The sequence below is a fragment of the Rhinoraja longicauda genome, chromosome 3 (genome assembly GCF_053455715.1).
Source record: "Rhinoraja longicauda isolate Sanriku21f chromosome 3, sRhiLon1.1, whole genome shotgun sequence".
In the NCBI taxonomy this organism is placed as follows: domain Eukaryota; kingdom Metazoa; phylum Chordata; class Chondrichthyes; order Rajiformes; family Arhynchobatidae; genus Rhinoraja; species Rhinoraja longicauda.
In genome coordinates, this window is record NC_135955.1 from 26,756,893 (window position 1) to 26,770,751 (window position 13,859).

At 43.9% G+C, this 13,859-nt stretch overlaps 1 protein-coding gene across 1 annotated transcript in view; it reads right to left on the minus strand.

Moving 5' to 3' along the window:
* ecpas (Ecm29 proteasome adaptor and scaffold) overlaps positions 1-9,960 on the minus strand; it is a 90,501-nt gene extending 80,541 nt beyond the window's left edge. Inside the window, exon 1 of the mRNA XM_078395079.1 lies at positions 9,864-9,960. Coding sequence (XP_078251205.1) covers positions 9,864-9,885 — 22 coding nt within the window. The 5' untranslated portion in view covers positions 9,886-9,960. The remainder of the gene's footprint in view (positions 1-9,863) is intronic.
* Positions 9,961-13,859: the final 3,899 nt, after the last annotated feature.

The window sequence follows — 13,859 nt, forward strand, 5'->3', positions numbered from 1 at the left end:
AGAGAGTAGGGGGGAGAGAGAGAGTAGGGGGGAGAGAGAGAGTAGGGGGGAGAGAGAGAGTAGGGGGGGAGAGAGAGAGTAGGGGGGGGAGAGAGAGTGTAGGGGGGGAGAGAGAGTAGGGGGGAGAGAGAGAGTAGGGGGGGAGAGAGAGTAGGGGGGGGAGAGAGAGTAGGGGGGGAGAGAGAGTAGGGGGGAGAGAGAGTAGGGGGGAGAGAGAGTAGGGGGGGAGAGAGTGTAGGGGGGAGAGAGAGAGAGTAGGGGGGAGAGAGAGAGTAGGGGGGAGAGAGAGAGTAGGGGGAGAGAGAGAGTAGGGGGGAGAGAGAGAGTAGGGGGAGAGAGAGAGTAGGGGGAGAGAGAGAGTAGGGGGAGAGAGAGAGTAGGGGGGAGAGAGAGAGTAGGGGGGAGAGAGAGAGTAGGGGGAGAGAGAGAGTAGGGGGAGAGAGAGAGTAGGGGGAGAGAGAGAGTAGGGGGAGAGAGAGAGTAGGGGGAGAGAGAGAGTAGGGGGAGAGAGAGAGTAGGGGGAGAGAGAGAGTAGGGGGAGAGAGAGAGTAGGGGGAGAGAGAGAGTAGGGGAGAGAGAGAGTAGGGGGAGAGAGAGAGTAGGGGGAGAGAGAGAGTAGGGGGAGAGAGAGAGTAGGGGGAGAGAGAGAGTAGGGGGAGAGAGAGAGTAGGGGGAGAGAGAGAGTAGGGGGGAGAGAGAGAGTAGGGGGGAGAGAGAGAGTAGGGGGGAGAGAGAGAGTAGGGGGGAGAGAGAGAGTAGGGGGGAGAGAGAGAGTAGGGGGGAGAGAGAGAGTAGGGGGGAGAGAGAGAGTAGGGGGGAGAGAGAGAGTAGGGGGGAGAGAGAGAGTAGGGGGGAGAGAGAGAGTAGGGGGGAGAGAGAGAGTAGGGGGGAGAGAGAGAGTAGGGGGGAGAGAGAGAGTAGGGGGGAGAGAGAGAGTAGGGGGGAGAGAGAGAGTAGGGGGGAGAGAGAGAGTAAGGGGGAGAGAGAGAGTAGGGGGGAGAGAGAGAGTAGGGGGGAGAGAGAGAGTAGGGGGGAGAGAGAGAGTAGGGGGGAGAGAGAGAGTAGGGGGGAGAGAGAGAGTAGGGGGAGAGAGAGAGTAGGGGAGAGAGAGAGTGGGGGAGAGAGAGAGTAGGGGGAGAGAGAGAGTAGGGGGAGAGAGAGAGTAGGGGGGAGAGAGAGAGTAGGGGGGAGAGAGAGAGAGAGTAGGGGGGAGAGAGAGAGAGAGTAGGGGGGAGAGAGGGAGTAGGGGGGAGAGAGAGAGTAGGGGAGAGAGAGAGTAGGGGGAGAGAGAGAGTAGGGGGAGAGAGAGAGTAGGGGGGAGAGAGAGAGTAGGGGGGAGAGAGAGAGTAGGGGGGAGAGAGAGGGGGGGTAGTGAGAGAAGAGGGGGGGAGAGAGTTAGTGTGGGGAGAGGGAGGGGGGGAGATAGTCGGGGTGGAGGGAGCAGCAGGTGAGAGTGGGAGCGCGGGGTCAGAGGGTCCGGTGAAGGAGGAGCGCCGCCGCCGCGTGTCTGTCTGTCTCTCTCTCTCTCTCTCTCTCTCCTCTCTCTCCTTTCCCCTCTCCAAGAGCCAGCGAGATCTGCGCCGCTGCTCCACTCTCTTCCCTGGCCCCGTCTCCCTCTAACGCAGCGAAATAAAAACAAACACAAGTGTAGTTGTTGTTCAGAAGCCCCGCATTCCCGGGTTGAGGGGCAGCGAGGAGGGAAGTTTCACTTGGGTTTTTTTCTTATTTCAATAGACAATAGGTGCAGGAGGAGGCCATTCGGCCCTTCGAGCCAGCACCGCCATTCAATGTGATCATGGCTGATCATTCTCAATCAGTACCCCGTTCCTGCCTTCTCCCCATACCCCCTGACTCCGCTATCCTTAAGAGCTCTATCGCTGCGTTAGAGGGAGATGGGGCCGGGCTAGAGAGTGGAGGAGCGGTGCAGATCTCGCTGGCTCTGGGAGAGAGAGGGGAGAGAGAGAGAGAGAGAGGAGAGGGAGCAGCCCCCGCAAGTGATGGCACTCCTTCACCGGACTCCTTTCACCCCCTCCCTGCGCTCCCGCTGCTCCCTCTACCCTGACTCCCCCACCCACTCTCTCCCAGGGATGAGCAGCGGCGGCAGCGAGGAGGGATGTTTCCTTGGTGTTGTTGTTTGTGAGGGTGCGCTGGGTCGGTGGCGATCCGCTCTCCGGTGAACCTTCGCCGGCAGCTTCTGCCTCCAGTCCCCGCCGTCTAAGAGCTTGTCGCGGCCGGATAAAATCTCATGGCGGGCCGGATGTGGCCAGCGGGCCATAGTTTGGAGATCTCTGCTCTAACGCAAGCTCAGAGTGTGGGCAGATTCTTTGGGCTTGTAATTAACAAGAAGTTAGGAAATCAACAACGATGGCATAGAAAAAGATGCAAGCATGCAGAATTTTGACTACACTTTGTATGCTTACTTTCTGGTGATTCTAAGAAAATTTAACATCTGCTTTTAATTATCAATAAGTTTTCTCCTTTTCTTAATTTGAAGAGATCTGTTTACCAATAACAAACAAGTGGGCAGGGAGAGATAACTAGTCATGCAACCCAATCCCACACTCATGACCCCTGAGGCATTGGACACTTTCAAAAATGTCATCTCTATCTCTTCTTATTCTATGGCATATTCTATTATAATTTAGCAGAATAGGACATTGATACACTACTGTCGTCCTATAGGGTGTCTATTTCTATTGACTACCCAATTTAAGGATTTGCATAGAGGGGGGAGAGAGAGAGGGGAGAGAGAGAGAGTACAGCTCAAGAACAGGCCCTTTGGCCCATATGTCCTTGCCAAAGATAATGCCAAGACCATAATTTATCGACCTGCACATAACCCATATCTCTCCATGCATATCCATATGCCTATCCAAAAGTCTTTTAAATGCCACTAACATAACTGCTTCAACCAACCCCCCCCCCCCCCTCCCCTGACAGTGCGTTCCAGGCACTAACCATCCTCTACGTAAAAAATGTGACCCGCATATCTCCTTTAAACTTTGCACCGCTTACCTTAAAGCTATGCCTTCTAGGATTTGATTTTTCCTCCTGGGAAAAAGATTCTGACTGTCTACTCTTCATCTCTCATATGTTAATATACTTCTATCAGGTCTCCCCGCAAACTCCGTCATTCCACAGAAAACAATCCAAGTCTGTCCAACCTCTCCGTGTAGCTAATACCCGCTAATCTAGGCATCATTCTGGTAAACCTCTTCTGCACCCTTTCCAAAGGCTCCACATCATTACTTTAATGCGGTGACCAGAACTCCACATAATACTCCAAATGCAGCCTAACGAAAATCCTATAAAGCTGCATCATGACTTCCTGCTCTAAGATTCTTATAGATCAAGAGTAAGACAATGTAATGTAGTCTATTAACAGGACAAAAGAAGTGATGATCACATATAAATCTTTCTCGTATTGATGCAAAGCAATTCTCCGACCACGTTTCTTTGGGGTGTTGTTGAGTACAAAAAGTGCAGATTGCCAATATTAACAGCAAATGATATGCTTCATTTTATGAGGCAAGGAATATTGATCACAATATGTTCACAAAATGAAATTCTCAAGATAATTTATGCCAAATTAATTAAAAAAAAGTTTGTGACAAGCAAACACTTTTTATGTTGCAGTGTTTCACCAAGATTCCACCTTAAGATTGCCATTTAGAGTCAGAACCATACTGCATGGAAAGAGGCCCTTTGGCTCAGCATGTCCATGTCGGCCAAATTGGCATACTGTGCTGTTCCTATTTGGCCACATTTGGCCTTTAGCTGTCTAAACCGTTCCTATTTATATATTTGGGCAGGTTTTTTTTAAAGCCATAATTGTATCCGCTTCCTATAGCTTGGTCTGGCAGCTCACAGATAACCTCGAATGAAAAAGTTGACCTGTGGTCCCTCTTAAATCTCTCCCCTCTCACCTCAGCCGATGCCCTCTAATCTTAGACTCAACCATGGGAAAAATTATTCTAAACTGATTTTAAATAAATTGCCCCTTTATTGCCAGAAAACAGTTATAAACAAGAAGCTATTAATTTTGAGTGTCATTTGGTTTTCCCATACTACAAGTATCTGGCAATCTAAAATTAGATTTAATTAATGAAGCCAAAAGTAAAATTTAGCATTTAACAATGACATACAACTATTAAATTAGGGTATCCACAAATCCACGGTTACATCAAGTAATATACAGTCTCAATTGATCAGATCAGATTTGCCACCAATATATTACTACATAAAAAATGATTCTGGCTGTCAAGAATCCTATGCTGAACCAAATATTGGCTATATTTTAAAGAAAGCCAGACAATTTATTAAATAAATAAAATGGACTATGCCTATTGAAATGCCTATCTTTTGTCCACAGTTTGCAATAGTGCTTGGGCTTTGTTACTTTAAAGATTCATAACTAGAATTAGATTTCTCAATCCATAGAGCGTATTAGGTAATACCAATCCAAATTGAAAGTGACAATTGTTGCAATTCTTTAAAATACAGTTCTAAAAAGTTAATTAGCTAACCCTCCTCCTCAATAACAAGCAATGGTACAGAGTGCATAATCAGCCACACAAATATCAGCTGTTAAATAAATCATATTCATTAACTCACAATTTAAAAATCTTCACTAACTAAATTGGTATGACACAATATTTTAACAGATGTTCAGAACTGCACAAAGGGCAGCGATGATACAAGCGCTGGGAGAAGCCTCACCAGGAGAAAGTGAACTGGCAGCTGGAAAATGGTGAGCACTGGGAGGATCACTAGGAGAAGCTAGTAGAGAAGGGAATAAAAGGGAGGAAGCCTGAGAAAGAAAGGAAGGAAGCAAGATCTAAAGAAACTGAAGAAGGGTGGATTGAGGAGGAAGGGGAGCAGGGAAGTGAGATTGATGGAAGGAGCAAGGAAGTGTGTTGGCAAAATCATGTGTATGCTGAACGTGCCTGACCACATGTGTGCACTGAGTTTAGGTGATATTGTCGTCAATTGCCTTGGACCTGCTTGACATTGCACCAAGATGATAGCACAGTTGTTGGATGAATAGCATGCAATGAATTAAAGTATAGAAGATCGGATAGAAAATTAGCTTCATGGAAGGATGCAGAGGGTGATGGTGGAAGGTTGCTTTTTGGACTGGAGGGTGTGACTCAGGGTTTGGTGCTGGGCCCATTGCTGTATGACATCTATATCAATGATTTGGATGAGAACGTACATGGCAAGATTAATAAGTTTGCAGATGATACAAAAATGGGTGGTATTGTAGATAGTGAAGATTGTTGTCAAAAATTGCTGCAGAATCTTGATTGGTTGAGCATGTGAGTTAAGGAATAGTTGATGGAATTTAATACAGAGAAATGTGAGGTGTGGCATTTTGGGTGGACTAACATGTGTGGAACCTACACAGTGGATGGTAGGGCTCTGGGGAGTGTTGTAGAGTAGAGAGATCTAGGAGTACAGGTACATTGTTTGTTGTAAGAGGCATCCCAGGAAGAGGCTGCATTGCCTTTCATTAGTCAGAGCATTGAGTATAGAAGTTGAGATGTCATGTTGAAGTTGTACAAGACGTTGGTGAGGCTGCATTTAGAATATTGTGTTCAGTTTTGAGCACCATGTTACCAAAAAGATGTTATCAAGCTGGAAAGGTTGCAGAGAAGATTTACAAGAATGTTGCTGGGATTCAGGCCTGAGCAGGGCGAGATTGAGCATGTTAAGACTCTATTCTTTGGAGCACAGGAGGATGAGTGATCTTACAGAGGTGTACAAAATCATGAGACGAATAGATCGGGTAGACACACAGATTCTCTTAAGCAGAATAGGGGAATCAAGAACCAAACATAGTTTAAGGTGAGGGGGTAAAGATTTAATAGGAACCTGAGGGGTAACCTTTTCACACAAACGGTGGTGGGTGTATAGAATGAGCTGCCAGAGGTAGTTGAGGAAGGGACTAATGCAACGTTTAAGAAACATTTACGCAGGTACATGGATAAAACAGGTTTAGAGGGATGTGGGCCAAATGCAAGCAGGTGGGGCTAATGTAGATGGGACATGTGTGCTGGTGTGGGCAAGTTGGCCCGAAAGGCCTGTTTCCACTCTGTAAGAATCTATGCCTCCACAGGAGGGAGATTGATAAATTTGAATAATGACAGAAAACAATCTTGGTCTTAAAATTAGCAAGACCAAAGAGTTGAATATTGACTTCAGGAAGGGAAAGCCAGGTTCCATAAACCTGTCTTCATTGGCAGGATGGATGTGGCGAGAATCAACAGCTTTGTGTTCCTGGGAGTGGTGAAACTTAAAGCTCCTTAGCCCAAAACATTGATACAATTACAAAGAAAGCTCATCAACACCTCTACTTCCTGAGAAGACTGAGGAGATTCAACATATCACCGAGTATTCTATCAAACTTCTACAGGTGTACGGTAAGGGGTCATACTGTTTCAACACAGCCTGGTTTGGTAACTAAAATGCCCAAGTGTAAAGGAGGCTGCAGAAAGTGGTGGACATTGGCCAGGCATTGATCTCCACCACCATGAAAGGGGCTTTGCAGGAGGCGCTGCCTCAAAATGGAAGCTGATATCATCAAAGATCTACGTCACCCTGGTCACACTGTCAAATCATTGCTACCATTGAGATGATAGTATAGATGCCCGAGAACTGTGACCTCCAGGTTCAAGAACAGATTCTTCGCATCAACCATCAGAATCTTGGACCACACTGCACAATCATATCCACAACCGTACCTCAACTAGTCTACTATGGACATTGTTTAGGAAGCACTACGAATTTCGATTTACACTATAATGGCCTGGTTATCTAGTATTACTGACAATTTATTGTATTATACTTATTTGCAGTGCTGTTGCATTAACATGCATGTAAAGCTGCAGCAAGAATGTCATTGTTCAGTTCCCAGTGCATATGGCAATTAAACACTCTTGACTTCTTGTCTTGGCTTTGCTCTGTCAAAACTTCTATAGGTGTGCAACAACCAACCTACATTAAAATTATGTACACACCATTTGTGTACACACAATTATGTACACTCCAAAGATCTGGAGTGCAAGCAAGCAATCATCAATCATGAGAACCTCTTTTGAGAAAGATGGCAAAGAAGCAGACATATTGGGCCAACATATTGAAGGGGTATGGACTCCATGCATGTTTTCCCTCGCTTTATTTACCACTTCCTATGTACCTCAAATTCCTTTCTCTTGTATTCATTAAATCAAATTATAATTGTGCCAAAGCTGTCTGCTTCAATGTTCTGCCTGGTGGTGAGGACCTCCTACACCCTATAATTACTGCTATTAAATTCATAATTTTTAACTTTGTGTAGTATCTGAATAAAGAAAACTTTCATGTTTTTTAAGCTCTCATAAAATCATTCTTCATAATCATCACAAATTCATCTTCCCTGCTATTATCAGACTGAACTAATCACCTCTTTCACACCTCTTTCTCAGAGGTGCTACCACATACTCTTACTCTTAATTCTAACTCATTTTGTAATTCCGTTACTGCCCTTCAGTATTTATTTCTTTGCATTATTTCATATTGCATGACAACTGCACCATTCTGCTTTGCATTCTTTATGTATTTATTGTTTCTATCATTTTCATGTAGTTCTGCTGTAAGACAATAGTTCTGCCCTTAAGAAACCTCGTGTTATACAAAATTGCATTCGAAAAACCATTGTGTCAATAGGAAAAGGGGGTTAGGGACAAGAGAATTTCAGACTCGCAATTACAAAGTCAATTACAAATCCACAGGATTTTCAAAATTAAAGATCTTTTGATAGTTTTAAGCTTATTTGTGTTACTGCCAGCTAGAAATGCTAAAGGCCATATGCTGTATTGTTTACATTATTGTTGCACATGTGTCAATTGAAATGATTGTTTGTAAACTTCAATGGCTACATGTAGTGAAACTGACGGGCGGTGTTCTGAAGGGACAGAGGTGCCAGATTACTGTGGAAAGCTTCCATGGAAGCATTTTCTCTTTCCTCGCTTAAGCAGCTAAACTGTTTTAGCTAGACAGTTTTTCTACTTGTCTATTTCCAAAGTATCTTTTAAATTTGTGTTCTAGTTCCCGATTGAAATCATATTATAACTAATTTGGCCTGTATTACAAATAGTATTCCCTACTTTATAAATCATGTTATATCCAATTAGCAGTATGGAAACACGTGTTATAGCAGAACCTCTTGTACAGTTTACTCGAGGAGTTTCATGTGAACAAGGAATTTCATAGCACCTTGGTGAAGATAACAAACTAATTTGAATATGGTGTACATCCATCCATTTCCAAAACCAGTCATTATTTTCTCACTTTTACTGTCAATAACTTTCAGGTATAGCATCACAGGTGCTGGCAAACTTTATTACCATGCCTGATAATATATTTTTTAACTGATTGGAGGCAATTTAGTTAAGTTCAGACTCAATTAGTCCCCACTTATTGTTGCAATGCTCAGAAGTGACAACTAATATTTACAAAGTATATTTAATGTAGCAAGTTATTCCAAGTCACTTCACAGAAGTATTTTTATCAGTCACATTACAGATTATTAGGCCAGCTGAACAATTGCTTAATCAAAGAGATAAATTTACATTTTAAAGGAGAAAAAGGGCAAAGCATTTCATAGAGGATTTCAAAAGTTAAAGGTGGGAACTGAAAGCAAAGTTTCAATAAAAATCACTTCTGAAAAACGAAATAATTTCTCCTTGGATTGGCACACAGACAGTGGAAAAAGTTGCCTCAAGTTTAGTTGACATCCTCTGAAGAAGGGTCTCGACCCGAAACATCACCCATTCCTTCTCTCCAGAGATGCTGCCTGACCTGCTGAGTTACTCCAGCATTTTGTGAATAAATACCTTCGATTTGTACCAGCATCTGCAGATATTTTCTTATATTATATATATCCTCTGGACTAGGAATCATCGAGGGTTTTCAGGTTTTTACAGTACAATACAGTATTAGGGAAGTCCCTGAGTTCTGATCAGGAGATTTATAGACATAGAGTTACAGTTGTACAGCACAGATATTGGCTCTTTTGCCCACCAAGCTCACTGTGATCTTTCTGCCCACCTATGCGCGTTAGGACTATATATCTTCTATGTTTTGCCCATTTAAGCGTCTGACTACATATCTCTTGACATTTTATGGTGCAATGACTTTGCACCATACCAGTCTTAACTGACAGCCTTTCAATCCGAAGAATCTCATTTCAGTTTAACATGAGTAAAATGTATATTAATTAGAATATTGTGGGAATACACTGCTTTGTCACGAGAATGTAACAGGTTTAAAATTTACATACTTGGTTCCAGATTAAATTTCACTTTCGGTTCACTGTAAATTGAGTGGATTCACATTAAACCTTCCCCACCAGTTGGAATCAATTATCAACATGTCTGCGGCCCTACAGCGGTCGACAGTTTCCAACCTGCCTCTGAATGATCAGAAAATAGGTGGTCAGCACCCGCGGGGCGGTGGCAGTGGCAGTGCTGGGCTCTAACTGCGTTGCAGCCTAAAGATTTTGGAGTGATTGTGACCGAGGTCTGAGATACTGCAATTGGGCCTTCACCTTCTCCACGCGGGCACGGACACTCCTCCAACCCAACTTTTTAAGGCACAGAATAATTCACGTACAATTTAAACCTGCTCAGGATGATTAAGAGTCCGACGTGGAGAGTTTAAAATTATATACCTAAAGGCGTAAGCCTACATCAGGGGTTTTATTGCCTCCCTTCCCGCTGTGCGTAATATTGGAACGAGCATTTAATATTTATATCGGGTAATCATGCTTCTTCGAGCCCCTTTAATCAGCCATTTAACTCCCCCTCTCTCTCCAAACTTACTCAGCTCATCCTGGGCAGCCATCTTGCAGCAGCGTCGCCGACTGGAGGTCGTGCCCACACCACGCGCCGCGGGTGCGCGCACGCTCGCACGTACGCAGGCGGCGATGGAGACAATGGCGACGGCGTCGAGCGCAGCGCGCGCGCCCGCGGAGCGCTGGACGTGTCGACGTGCGCGCTCACAGTGTCGGGGGCTCGGACGCGGGCTTCCCTTCCCAGCGCATGCGCGTGGCGGCGGCGGCGGCGGGGATGTCTTCTGTAATCATAAGGTCAGAAGTGACAGGAGCAGAATTAGGCCATTCGGCCCATCAAGTCTACTCCGCAGTTCAATCATGGCTGATCTATCTCTCCCTCTTAACCCCCCCATTCTGCTGCCTTCACCCCATAACCTCTGGCACTAGCGAGGACATTACTCGGTGATGGGTAAAATGCTATCCCCAAAGCAATGCGGGTTATTTCTCACACTTACACCCCCCTCCTGCCCCTGAATTATTTACGGGCTCTTTATTTTCATATGTTTTTTTAGCGTAGTTGTACTGCACCATTCACTCTCCCATTCTGCAGAACGCTGCCAGATCTGTTGAATGTTTCCAGCACTTTCTGTTTTATTCCTGTAATGCCGTCTTGTGTATCTCCCATGTGTTTTAATGTTCTTCTGACCTCTCTGATTCGGAAAGATGGTTCAAGCCAAAGTCGAATGATTTGAACAAAATGACTTAGTTTGGGGAATGCTACATTGTCATTTCCAAAGTCCAGATGCATGTAAAAATATCCTGGTGATCTTGTTCAATATTCATCACATTGTCAATGTCACCAAGAACAGGTTATTGGTTTATTTTCTAATTGGTAGAGATGGGAGTTTACTATGTGTAGATTGGTACCCATTTTTGCTACATTGCATCAGTGACAATGCTTGAAAGGTACAGCTCTGGCTGTAATGTTCCTTGTGAAAGATGCTGCATAAATGTAAGGATTTCTTCTAATTGACTGTCTTCAAAGCCATCTTCCAAACGATTTCTGCAGTCGTACCCATTGACCCAAAGATATGTCTATCAAAAGTAATGTCAATTTATCTATATATTACTAAAACATTCATCTTGTTTATTTGTCTCTTTGTTAGTTTGATTGTGCGTAACCGAAATACAGCCAAATTGGTACACGATAGCGCAACAATTTTAGGCCCACCTTACTACCATTGACCTGCGGACCAAATGGTTGTTATATTTTACAGGTTATTTCGTTTTTAAACTTTAAAAATCACTTTTTAAACTTTAATAAATCCCTTTTCCACTTGCCCTGCCCATCAGCCGTGTTCGACGTCACAATGGGAACCGAACTGGTCCACGCCTGTGCATTTGGGGCCCGTTGATCTAATACGGATGCTCCCTGACCTATGATGCTTCGACTTACGATATTTCGACTTTGCGATGGTGCAAAAGGCATCTTTCATCACAATGGGAACCCAATGGGTCTGCGGCTGTGCAGTTGGGGCTCGTTGATCTAATAATTAGGTAAGATGGCCACCGTGTTGCTCGTGCGCTCAAAGTTGTCCGCCGGGGCTTCTTCTCGCTCAAAGCAACGGCGTCGCCCTCGAGCTGCCGCTACATGAGTGGTTTGCAGCCAACGGGTCCACGAGTCGCTCTGGACGCCATGATTGCTGCCCGGGGCCGGGATGAGTGGCTCCCTCTCCCCCCCTCGCCTGCCCCCGGCCCCGGGAGTGCCTCCCCAGCCACCAATGGGTCCACAGGTCATCAGTTGTGGGAGGGTTGACAGGCCCGCAGGAGAGGTTTGGACCCAACGGGAGTTGCTGGGCCCACAGGAGAGGTTTTGGACCCAACGGGGACTGCTGGGCTTGCAGGAGAGGTTTGGGCCCAATAGGTCCACGCCCGGCTAGTTATTTTTAAAAGGCTGCCATAAAGACCTATTGGATTCATTAATGCCCTTCAAATAAAATCTGTTATTCTTAGTGATGTCACATGTATATGGAATGGTCAGGAAGACTTTCAGTACATTGAGCTTCATCAGTCAGAGTATTGAGTACAGAAGCTGGGATGTTATGTTATAGTTATACAAGACATTGGTGAGGCCACACTTGGAATATTGGGTTCCGTTTTGGTCACCTTGCTGTAGGAAGGATGTTGTTATGCTGGAAAGTCACCTTGCTAGAGGAAGAATGTTGTTAACTGGAAAGAGTACAGGGACGATTTACAAGGATGTTGCCAGGACTTGAGGGCCTGAACAATAGGGAAAGGTTGGGCAGGCTGGGACTTATTCTTTGGAGTGCAGGAGGCTGAGGGATAATCTTAAAATCATGAAGGAATAGATGGGTGAATGCACAGAGTCTTTTACCCAGAGTAGGGGAATCAAGAACCACAGGACATTGACTTAAAATGAGAAGAGAAAGATTTAATAGGAAGCCAAGGGACAAATTTTTCACCCATTGTAGTGGGTACATGGAGTGAGCTGCCAAATGAGGTTGTTGAGGTATGTACTATAACAGCATTTAAAAAACACGGACAGGTATATGGATAGAAAATATTTAGAGGGATACTAGACCAAGTGGACCCAATCATATCAATGACAATATAATTAACGCTTAGGTCTTTTCAGTTCACCGCCAATTCGAACAAAAATATATAACAATTGCCAACAACACCTGCAAATCTGGAATAATGAAAAACTGATGGGGGTTTCATTCCCAAATTTAATTGCTCCTCAAATGTTGGCATCGAGGTCCTAACTTCAGCACGTTCTTTAGCCAAACCTTGCCTTATCCACATTTAAAATCTTCATTGTTTATGCTCCTATAAAACTGTTAAGGATACTTACATTTTCTAAAGATTTTCTATTCATATTTCAGATAATCTGCATTCACAATATTGAGTTTCTGTTTCAGTTCAATTATCTTTCATTTAGAAGCTGTGGCTATTGTAAGAATGGTGCACATATAATTATAAATCTGAAGTTGAAAGGCCATTAATCTCTTCCTTTTTCCTGACTAGTTGAGTATTCCTAGCATTCTCTGTTTCCATTTCAGATTTTGCCCATTTACAATTCTTTGCTTTTGGGTTATTTGGGAATCTCATTGTTGAACCAAATGAACATGAAGTAAGTGTTTGTGCTATTCGGTGGGCTCCTGTTTTAATCACTGCAAAATATCATAACTGGGATGCATAATTGAGAATAAAAACACTTTGTCCAAACATTTCCTGTGGCAGGACAATGATTGACAACCAGCAATGAGGCAGATGAGCTCTTCCCATTTAATGGCAGCAACATTGTGTATCTGTGGAGATGGAAATTGCTTTTCACAACTCTTAATGCACCTAGATTTGCATTTTCACTCTAACTAACCCATTAGACTATCGGTCAAGTGGCATTTACAATGGCATCTACAGATAATATCATAACATTTAAGAGATATTTGGGCATGTACCTGACTAGGATAGGTTCAGACGGTTATGGGCTAAGCATAGGCAGGTGGAACAGGCATGTTGGTCAACATTGGCAAGTTGGGCTGAAGATCCTGTTTCCATGTTTTAATGCTCTATAACTAAAACTTATCCTGGCAGCAAGCTTAGCCTCACTCTATCAGAAATACTCCCATTGCCCTATCCATTCTGACCCCACCGTCTCTGTTATCTTGTTTCTCTCTCTCTTTATTTTGACAAAGGGTATATGGACTGAAATGTAAACTCTATTTCTCTTTCCACAGACGGTCCGGAGTTGCCAAGTGTTTCCAGCATTTTCCATTTTTATTTTAGATCCTAAATCAATTTGATATAGTGTTACATTTTCAAGCTGTCTGAATCAGAAATAAAGAGTGGGGAAGAAATTAAGAGAAAGAGGATAAAACAGAATTAAATCTCCAGCAGAAATAAAATCTGACAAAAAATGAAGCTAATAGGTAAATTTCAATGGTAAAATGTTCATCCGCCAGTAAATAACACTTTTTGTATAATTAAAATGGAGCTAAAGGAAAAAATGTTTAACTTCCTG